The sequence below is a fragment of the Nyctereutes procyonoides genome, unplaced genomic scaffold (assembly GCF_905146905.1).
Source record: "Nyctereutes procyonoides isolate TBG_1078 unplaced genomic scaffold, NYPRO_anot_genome, whole genome shotgun sequence".
NCBI lineage: Eukaryota > Metazoa > Chordata > Mammalia > Carnivora > Canidae > Nyctereutes > Nyctereutes procyonoides.
The window spans coordinates 1263626-1274751 of NW_026575151.1; the positions used below are offsets into that span (position 1 = coordinate 1263626).

Consider the following 11126-nt stretch of genomic DNA (forward strand, 5'->3'; position numbering starts at 1 on the left):
TTATAGCAATGGAAAAGTGAGGTCACTCATCTCATGAGCTAAGCATCAGTAGTAACTAAAAACTTATGTTATTAGTGTTATCATCATTATTAAAATGCTAAAGGACAATAATTATATAACATGCAATTTCAGAATATATGTTGGATAAGTATGAAATTAACTTAAAATTAAAATATTCATAGTTATTGATGTATTGCTTTCTACTAAATGGGCTTAGTGTCACCTTCTGGAACAACATGGATTGAGCATAATTGTATAACTGCTTCTTTGAAAGCCCTTCATACCTTTACAGTCACCTGCCCTGTGGAAGTTTTTTCTACCAAGTTCTTCTTACTATTCCTCATGTGATATGGGTCCCAGACCTTTCAGCAACCTCGTGGTTCTGCTCCATACACACTAGTTTCTCTATATCCTCTGATACACTGATACCTAGAACTCAACATGATTTGAGATAGGATTTAACCAGCAAGACCGTGGACCAAGGACTAGTCCTGAGCTTAACCGCATGGCCGGTGCTCTTTGTTCTACAAGTCTATACCTACATGACTCTCTATGTATTGTGAGTTCATTGTACTCTTTCAGCATGCGTTCAACTTCCACACTGTAGACATTTTGGGCCGTATAGCTTGTTGTTGGGGGCTGGCCTTCATCCACAAGATGCCAATAGTGCACTACAGCCACCCCCTTCTCAGTTGTGGTAACCAAAAATGGCTCCGGACCTTACCAAAGGTCCACCAGAGTCAAAGTCACCCCCAGGTGAGAACACTGCCCATGGCCCCATCTCTCTGCTGATTTATGCAATCCCTAGCTTCCTTTTCCATGAATTGCTTGTCATCTATGTCCAGCTTTTTTTTTTTCTAACCTAAATTGAAGGACCTTGAATTTTTCCAATTAGTTACTTGTCACACTACTTTTCCAGCCTTATGAGATTGATTAAATCTAGATTTTGTATTCCAGCATACCAAATAGCCCTACCTATTTTGCATTATCTATGCATTTTGTGAATATGCCTTTTGTGTCTTTATTCAAGTAATTAGATAAGTATTGAGTAAGGCTGGGTCAGGTAAAGACCTGCTATAGACTTCCCTCCAGATTCACATCATTTCATCATCACTCTGAACAAATTTTCACGATCAGCTTTCTTTAAAAGAAGAAAAAAATTATTTTTAAGTAATCTCTACTACCAAATGTGGGGCTTAAACTCAGCTCAGAGGCCAAGAGTCACATGCTCCACCGACTAAGCCACCAGGCACCCCATCAGCTTTCCTTTCATAGATCAGTTCACTTCATTCATTATTGAAATCCAAATATTATTGCCAATCCTATCAAAAAAGGAAAAATGGTTGGTTTTCATAATTTGTTTTAAGGGAGACATCGCTAGTCACTGTAGATCATGGACTCTTTTTCAGTTGTTCATATTATCTATGTATTCATTCCTTCTAGAATCTACCCAATATCCACAACAACTTGATGGTCTTAAATTTAAAGATATAATTTGTCATTTTTTCCTATGATTTTTAAGCTTACTAAGAATAGTTTTGTTTAGCTTCATCTTTAAATACATTGAGTTCTCACTGTGGGGAAGACACATCCCCCCATTTTTAAGTTCTCTTAAGACCTTGGGATATAATTGATTAGGCCTAGACACCTGACTTTATTACTCTTCTAGTAATTTGTATTTTTCTTTTAAAACTGGACCACTAGGGGATCCCTGGGTGGCGCAGGGGTTTAGCGCCTGCCTTTGGCCCAGGGCGCGATCCTGGAGACCCGGGATTGAATCCCACGTCAGGCTCCCGGTGCATGGAGCCTGCTTCTCCCTCTGCCTGTGTCTCTGCCTCTCTCTCTCTCTCTCTCTCTCTCTCTCTCTCTCTGACTATCATAAGTAAATAAAAATTAAAAAAATAAAAATAAAAATAAATAAAACTGGACCACTAGATTGTTTGACAGATATTAATTAAGCACCTACTATGTGCAGGCATTGGTTAAGCTCTAGGAACAGCAGTAAACAGGCCCAAATCCCTGCCTCCATGGAGTTTACGATCAAGTGGTTCCACCTGGTCTTCAGTGGGGGAGTGGGTAGTTGGGGGGGGTGTACTGCCTCTGTGGCAGGTGTACCTTGTCAGTTACATAGCTTATCTCAAATAATCCTTCTAAAAACTACATAAGTGGTAAAAAAAAAAAAAAACTACATAAGTGGGAATTGTTACTTGTATAAAAAAAAGAAACTTTTTTTTTTTAAGATTTTACTTATTTATTCATGAGAGACACAAAAAGAGAGGTAGAGACATAGGCAGAGGGAGAAGCAGCCCAATGCGAGACTCCATCCCGAGGCTCCAGGATCATTCCCTGAGCCAAAGGCAGACGCTCAACTGCTAAGCCACCCAGGTGCCCAAAAGAGAAACTTTTAAATTACTAATTTAAAAGTCACTTTTACTTTCTAAATTTAAAAATGTCTTTAAAAATTTCAGTTTTTAAAAATGAATAATGAGACATTTACTCTAAGCAGAGATGGAATTTCTGAAGTCACAGCAGAGACAATCTGAAAAAGCTGCCTAGTTTTTACCAATTTTCTCTTGGTGCCTTGAGAGCAATGCTTTCATCATAGTTTTGATATAGTCCTTTTTTTGTTTTGTTTTTCCTGCTTGTTCATTTGTTAATTCACATTATTTCTCCTCAGAGGCACCATTATAAACATACCAAACTTCCTGGTAAGAAAATCCACTACAGGCAGTTTGCATACCTGTACTTTGACCAGCAGGGATAACTAGTCCTGCCTCCTGAGATTAATTTGCTGCATTGGCACTGGAGCCACTTGGTTTAACAGGAACAGTGGACATTCTACTTGCTGTTGTTTGTGTAGCTCCTAACCACGTTTTAAATTTTTCAGAGGGATCCCCAGGTGGCGCAGTGGTTTGGCGCCTGCCTTTGGCCCAGGGCGCAATCCTGGAGACCTGGGATCGAGTCCCACGTCGGGCTCCCAGTGCATGGAGCCTGCTTCTCTCTCTGCCTGTGTTTCTGCCTCTCTCTCTCTCTCTCTCTCTCTCTCTCTCTGTGACTATCATAAATAAATAAAAATTTAAAAAAAATAAAAATAAAGATAAATTTTTCAGATATTAGGATATTCTCATCCAGTCTGACTGTACATTTTGGCAGTACATTACTTCTTTTAAAATCTTCCATTCAGACTGACACCATTTCATCCTTAGACTTAAATTAGCACTAAGAAACTCTAATCTGATTTCATTGTTTTTCTAATTGCATTGCCAAGACAGAGAATATCAGACTCTTCTTAAAATCTTGGAGGCTAAAAAATACAGCAGTGGCCCTTGGAAGTTCCTTGAAAAAAAAAACTTAGAGTTACATTTCCAATAATGGGAACATAAACGTCTTGATCTTCTCAAAACTTTCTTAAAATTCTGTGTATCAAGCAACCACAAAATATTTTATAATCTGAACTTTTTTTTCTTTTTTAATTTTTTATTTATTCATGATAGTCACACAGAGAGAGAGAGACAGAGACAGAGACACAGGCAGAGGGAGAAGCAGGCTCCATGCACCGGGAGCCCGACGTGGGACTCGATCCCGGGTCTCCAGGATTGCGCCCTGGGCCAAAGGCAGGCGCTAAACCGCTGCGCCACCCAGGGATCCCAATATAATCTCAACTCTTAAATAAAAGGCTGTATTGTTCAATTTCTGAAGGTGTTAAAAGCTTAATAAAAAATGCTTTCCAAGGTACACAACTAATGAAATCCCTAAGGCACTGATGGCTGGTGGTGGATTTTGTGATGTATTATCACAGAGCTGGCAAATTTTTTATTCTTTTGTTTCAGTTGATTTAAGGTATGAATTATAATGGTGGCTCCTTCATACCCTCAGCCTTGACAACTGTTAATTGTGTTGTACACTAATTTTTTTATAGTTTTTTCCCCTACTGAGTGGCTGTGTTTAGTATTTGTGTTCCTGTTGATATTCAGCTATATATGGATAATGTACATATGTGTTGCTAAATGTAGATACAGTAGAAGCCATATGGTGTCTGGATAATTAAGTGACCATTATGTGATACCTATGATGCAAGAGGGCCAGGAAAAGTAACCGGGTTTTTATCGGGGTTGCTGTGCGTGTCCAGGAAGAAGACGAGGGTTCGGAGGACGATAGCAACACAAAGCCAGACTTCACAGTCACTCTGAAGACTGATTTCAGTGCACGGTGCTTCCTGGACCAATTTGAAGATGATGCTGATGGATTTATTTCCCCGATGGACGATAAAATACCGTCAAAATGCAGCCAGGACACCGGGCTTTCGAATCTCCATGCTGCTTCAATGTATGTCTCTTCAGCGGTGGGGCTGAAATGTTTTGGTGAAAATGCTGTTCTTAAATATTTTAGCCTTTGTGTTTAAATAAGATGACAGAACACAAGTGACTTACCTGAGGGACCTCTGTGTAGATAGAACGGTGAATTATTTTTAACTCCTGCCTCAGTGCTTGGTGTTCTCCAGTGCATGTTATAGGAGGGAACCTGTGAGATCTGCCTGAAGAGTCCGGTCCCTGCAGTGGCACTGCTGTGTGGTTGTGCACTCTGCAGTTCAGTTAACATGTACCAGATGTCGTCTTTCCTTCAAGGCAAATTGATAAAGTGCCCCGGGAGTCCACAAGCCCTAAGGACTCCTGAGTAACAGGGGTTTGTGGGAGCCCCCGGAGCTGTGCCTGTCACCAGCACCTTTGGCATTCAGAGAATGGAAAACATCCATTTCTGCTGGCTCTCGGCTCCCTCAACGGTTCCTGCGTGTCCATGCTCCTGCCTGTCTCCACAGCCCCTGTCGAGTTGCACATTCATTGTATTTATAACCATTCAGATTTAACCCAATTTTCTTGAAATTTTTCTGCCCTTCTTAGACCAGAACTCTTGGAACACCTTCAGGAAATGAGAGAAGAAAAGAAAAGGATTCGAAAGAAACTTCGTGATTTTGAAGACAATTTTTTCAGACAAAATGGAAGGTAGCGCATGTCTTCTTTCCCCCGACCCCTCCTCCTCCACACACGCACACCCCTCTTTTCTTCCTGTCAGATCTGTGCGGTGCGGCCAACGTGGGAAGCCCTCTGCATCCTCCCTGTAACCCAGTCCCCGGGAGGTTCACTGTGAGGTGGGGAGTTTGTGTTAGTCCTTCAACAAGAAATGCTCCTGGGATAGTCTCGAAGATTGATGTGAATTCAGCTAAAAGGTTATAAAACTAAACTGTCCCATCAAATTCTAATTAAAATGAGCAGCTTGAAGCTAAGTTTCCAGTTGACAGCACTGTTTTTTGTTTTGGGTCTTGGTTTTTTTGTTTTGTTTTGTTTTGTTTTGGGGTTTTTTTTTGTTTTTTTGTTTTTTTTTGTTTTTTTTTTTGTTTTTTTTTGGTCTTAATAGACTAGAAGGAGAAATAAGGAAAGGGAAACTATTTTATTTTTTTTTAAAGATGTATTTATTTATTTATTAATGAGAGATTGAGAGAGAGAGAGAGAGGGAGCGGCATCGACACAGGCAGAGGGAGAAGCAGGCTCCATGCCGGGAGCCTGACGTGGGACTTGATCCCAGGTCGCCAGGTTCATGCCCTGGGAAAGGTAGCACTAAACCGCTGAGCCACCCAGGCTGCCCAGGAAACGGAAACTTTAAATCTTGGTGTTTTCAGCATACTTTAAAAGCAGAAATGATAGTTTGTCAGGTTTGAATGAAAAATACACAAGAAGCAGTAAGTCCATGAGATTGACAGGGTGCCTTTCTCAAGTGAGTTTCAAGACCTGTCTTAATCAACTTTGTAGAACATCATGCTAAGGAAGAGCATCCCCTGTTTGCAGGTGACTGCACACAGCTCTTACCAGGTCGCAGTGCAAGACCAAGGCAGGACAGGGAAGAGATTTGCATCTTTTACATAGAGTTAAGTTTTAACACTTTAAAATGATTTTATTTAATCCAAATTATTTAGCAGTATAAATATAGTTTCTCTTTAAAAGGTCCCCTTTCCTACTTCTCAAAAGTATTGGGAAATAAAAGTGCCATAAATATTAAACTGGCATTTAAAATGTGTTTTATTCCAGTTTTATTTTTATAGAAATTTATTTTTTAGCATCCCTGATTTGAATCTGTCTTATGGTGACTTTCTTAAGATTTATGAATTTTGGGCAGGCCCGGTGGCGCAGCGGTTTAGCGCTGCCTGCAGCCCAGGGCATGATCCTGGAGACCCTGGATCGGGTCCCACGTCAGGCTCTCTGTATGGAGCCTGCTTCTCCCTTTGCCTGTGTGTGTCTCTGCCTCTCTCTGTCTCTGCATCTCTATGAATAAATAAATAAAATCTTTAGGGGATCCCTGGGTGGCTCAGCGGTTTAGCGTCTGCCTTTGGCCCAGGGCGCGATCCTGGAGTCCCGGAATCGAGTCCCACATCGGGCTCCCGGCATAGGCCTGCTTCTCCCTCCTCCTGTGTCTCTGCCTCTCTCTCTCTCTCTCTATGTCTATCATAAATAAATAAATCTTTATAAATAAATAAATAAATAAACAAATAAATAAAATCTTTTAAAAAAAAGATTTATGAATTTTTAGACCTACATATTTGCTTTTCTTTCTCCATACATTGTAGGCTATTTAGAAAATACCGATAGGCAGACAAAAGGAATAATATGCAAAATAATAATAACCAAAGACAAACCAGGATTCATGTTTGTTCCATTATTCTTCTAAACATATTTTTGGTTTGTCTGTTTATCTTTTTTCCATATAATTATAGTCACTTTGTGCACAGATATCTTGTACATGAGGAAATATATAAAATGATATAAATTTCACAAGTTTTAAGAAAGTATAGCTGATGGAAATTTATAATCATCATACGAGTTTTTTTTTTTAAAGTTTTTATCTATTTAAGTAATCTCTGCACCAAACTTGGGGCTCAAACTGACAACCTTGAGATCAAGAGTCACATGTTCTTCCAAATGAGCCAGCTAGGTACCCCATCATACAAGTTTAAAACTCCGACTTCAGAGACGCCTGGGTGGCTCAGCATTTGGCCCCTGGCTTCGGTTCAGGTTGTGATCCTGGGATCTGGGATCAAGTCTCACATCGGGCTCCCTGCAGGGAGCCTGCTCCTCCCTCTGCCTGTGTCTCTGCCTCTCTCTCTCTCAGTCTGTGTCTCTCATTCATAAATAAATAAATCTATCTCTGACTTCAGACATCATTAAATCTGGTTCCATTATTTCATATCTGAGGAGAGCAAAGTTCCTCAAAGAGCAAGGTGAAGGCAACTGTTAGATTGCTGTTCCTTTTACTGCCCTCTGCTGAGAAGCCATGTAGAGCCCTTTACTTGAACAAGGCTCAGGGCATGAATAAAATCAGTTTATTTTTTAGTTCATTGAACAAAATTAAATAAGCCCCATGCTATTCCCTTTCTTATATTTTCTCTTTAGTAAGAAGAAAAGGAGCCTGTTTTTGAATGTTTGACATGTGCATTTCAAAGTGAAATGAGAAGCAGGACTGTACCTCACACTGGTTGAGAATGTAGGCAGTAGCACCATTTCATCACATTCTCGTGAGGGTCGTATTAGGCCATGGAGACGGAGTACTTAGCACACTGCTTGGTCTGTAATAAGCTCTCAATGAATACTTGCACATATAAAAAGAATGCATATAAAATTAGTAAACTGTAAAGGCTTATTAGTATTATGTGATCCAATCGCTGAATTCCAAGACTAAGTTTATAATTAGGATATTAACTATCTGTTTTCTTCAACCTGTAAATTATGGGTATGCCAGTTGCTAATTAGAAACTTAATGGTTCATTAGATGAAATAGATACAAGTGAAAAGGAAGTATAAATAAAGGATTTCAGTCTATGGAGGCTCTTAATATGCATTCATACATACCAGCAGCAGAGAGAGAAAATCTCTGCATTTTGTAGTCCTTCGTACCATTCTACAGGATGCCAGATTAACTCTAAAAATTCAATTGCATGGTCCCTTCTGGGGGAAGCTATCTTTCTCTGTTTGTCCAAACCCAGCTCCAGTCTTGATACCAAGCAACACTTGGGAACACTGATTCTACAGGTTGATAAACTGCAAAGTTTCTACACCATGATAATTCACCTGATGAGCAGTATCCCCTAGATGACCCTCACCCCTCCTTCCCTTTGTTTCCATTAGAAATATCCAGAAGGAAGACCGGGCTCCCATGGCTGAAGAATACAACGAATATAAGCACATAAAGGCGAAACTAAGGCTCTTGGAGGTGCTCATCAGCAAGAGAGACACTGATTCCAAGTCCATGTGAGGAGGCCAGCCCCCAGCCTGAGCAAAGGGGGCAGAAGGTGCGGGCCGAGCTTGTCACCCACTTCCCCTAGTTAATAGCGGCTCTGCAAAAACTGGAAGGCAGCACTGGTACTGGACCTGCAAAGCATGTGGCCCGTCCGCCTCCGGGCCTTCGGGGGTCAGCTCCGGTTTCCATTGCCTGCCGCAGAAACTGCCTAGATGGAAGAGGGCAACTTGCCTCCATTTAAGAATTTGGTGAGGAAAAGACAAGACCCTGCAGGCACACGTGGCCCCGCCAGGGAAGCCTTCCTAGCGCTAGTGGTGGTGGATCACTACATGGACACCCGCTCATTTGCAGAGAATACACACTGTTCTCCCCTGGGTAACTGAGAAACATGTCTAACTGTGATGTAAAAACAAACCAACCAACCAACCAGCTCAGGACTTCACTCTGGACAGCGAGCTTGCTATGCAGGTCCATGTTCTCTTCGCACCCAGGAAAGCAGGAACGTGCGTTGGAGCCCTATTTGCTGCCGCAGGGCCATTCCCATGACTTCTCCATAGAGCTGTCCCTCACCTGTCGCGTGAATGGACCCCCCCCCCCTTGGTTCTCAGGTAGACGGGAGCCGTGTCCGCCCCGCTCAGTGGCACAGTCATCTGTTTGCTGGTGTGTTTCTTTAACACACCCTCAGCTGACGCAGAATTTTGATTCTGGACTAGGACTGGATCATCTGCGGAGGACAGAGGGAATATAGCTAGGTTATTGCTGATTTCGAAATCAGGCAACAGGGTGAAGAGCCTGAAAGATTCTTTCCCGAACGTGGATTGCACTTAATTGGTCTCAGATTTTCACATCGAACACTAAGCAAAGCCAGCATGCTATGGCATCCTGTTTGGGGCTTGATTTCATTTTGGCTCTAGCCACGCATTAAAGGATCTTGCTTAATTCTTAGCTTAAGTGTTGAGGATCATGAGAGAGAGAAAGAAAGCGCCTGTGTTCTAAGCCTTCCGAGTATTTACCAGAGTTTAAAGGTTTTTTCTAAAGTAAACCTGCACTAAAATCCCCTCACTGAGGGGTAACATGTAGCCCTGAGAACTCAGCCCAAGGCAGAATCCAAATCACACTATTTTCAAGATCATGTATAAGAAGAAAAATAACGGTGTGTGGTCACTTAATGATTATAATTTTTTCAAAGACTATATCACAAAAGCTGTCTATATCAGACATTTTGGGAAGACCAGGGAATTTAAAACACCAGATCATTCATCTCTTCACTGTGCTGATGTCGCCTTGTGATTTGTTGTTACTTTTGAACCTTCTGTGTCTGCACGGAAGAAAGTGAATTCTGCTTCTGCCTTCCGTCCAAGGCCCGGGTTTGCGCTCGGCGAGGTGGGCTCTGGTGTGTGCACACCAGCTGCTGGCTGCCAGGAGAAGGCATCTGAGCAGCCTCTGCCGTTTTGAAGATAACACCACAGGATGAACAGGAAGTCAGGCTGCCCTCCTATAGGTTTTGAGAGTTGCCATCTTAAAGGATACCGTTTTGGTTTGTTTGTTAAGAAGAGAAAAATAAAGAGAACATAAAACTCTACTGACCAGTTGTCAGCTTCAAAATGAGTTCTTGAGAAACTGGTCGGATGGGACTGACTTACGGAGGTGTTTTCCATTGCTGAAGTGAGGTGGAAGCTGTCCAGTTTTCCACTGGAAACAATGGAAAACTGTTCTAAGTCGGGAGGAGGGGGAAAAGAATACCTTTAAGTTTGCTCTTAAAAATAATCCTATAGAAGCATGAGCTGTGTGTTGGAAGTGCCCTGTGTTAATCCACACATTGAAAGACGGTACATAACCCTACAAATTTAACTGTACATGAATATGTAGTTTGGTATTCTTTGCTCTACTGTTTACATTGCAGATCACTATAATTTCAAGGAGTTATATTATAAATAAAATTAAGCACTTTAGGACATTTTCTATTTTTGAAATCTGAACATGAATCATTCACATGACCAAAAATTGTATTTTTTAAAAGAAATACATGTCTAGTCTGTCCTTTTTGAGTAATTATTCTCGTAAATAAGCTATAATATAAATCAAATCATTACCAGTTAACCTTTAAAGCACATCTGTTTAAGAGTATTGTTTTGAAAATACTAATATGCTACAGAATTTTAAAAGAAACATGCTATATAAATGAGGAGTTACTAAATGTTTGAAATCTGTAGTTTCTGCCAAAGGTAAATTAAGGAAAAGATTTATCCAGGACTCCCCATTCAAATTTGTATGATTGAATAAACGAAAACACCAAGTTACAGTCAAATAAATTGTGTATGGAATGTCGTGTTCTCCTTTGTAATTTCTAATCGATATTAACTTTATAGAATGGTGCCCAGATTAAGGGTGGAAAAACTCTGTTTACACCAGATCCTATTTGAAGACATGGCAGTAGGTTCTGGCTCTGCCAGAAATGCTGAGGCAAATTTGTTTCCACAGCAACCATTTCTGCAGCCCAGGGTCTCAAGGCCCTAGAGGCAGTGTCTTAATTGGCTTCACACAGAATACTCGGGACTGGGGTTTTTCCTTTGCTCTCTTGGGAATGTGTGTTTATTGGCACATGCCAACAAAATAAATGTCAGGGGTTATTTAATAACAATGATAAGTAAAGGCGAAGCATGAATAAACTTGATTGTATGATTGTAAGAATTAGAAATGGCAGAGGCCTGCAATTTTCACAAGCATTTGCTTTTTTGTGTTCAGTCTGGAGTAAACATTGAAATAGATGTTTATGTTCGGTCGGTATGGTATCATTACTGCGTTTCGTCTCTGAATCATTTAGTTTGAATTTCACTTTTCAG

At 40.9% G+C, this 11126-nt stretch overlaps 1 protein-coding gene across 9 annotated transcripts in view; it reads left to right on the top strand.

Moving 5' to 3' along the window:
* The window catches only part of FAM13A (family with sequence similarity 13 member A), a 310890-nt gene extending 300645 nt beyond the window's left edge, over positions 1–10245 (top strand). For all 9 annotated transcript variants that reach the window (XM_055312970.1, XM_055312972.1, XM_055312971.1 and 6 more), the window contains 3 exons: positions 4130–4326; positions 4899–5000; positions 8172–10245. In XM_055312970.1, coding sequence (XP_055168945.1) covers positions 4130–4326; positions 4899–5000; positions 8172–8298 — 426 coding nt within the window. In that variant the 3' untranslated portion in view covers positions 8299–10245. The remainder of the gene's footprint in view (positions 1–4129; positions 4327–4898; positions 5001–8171) is intronic.
* The last annotated feature ends 881 nt before the right edge of the window (positions 10246–11126 follow it).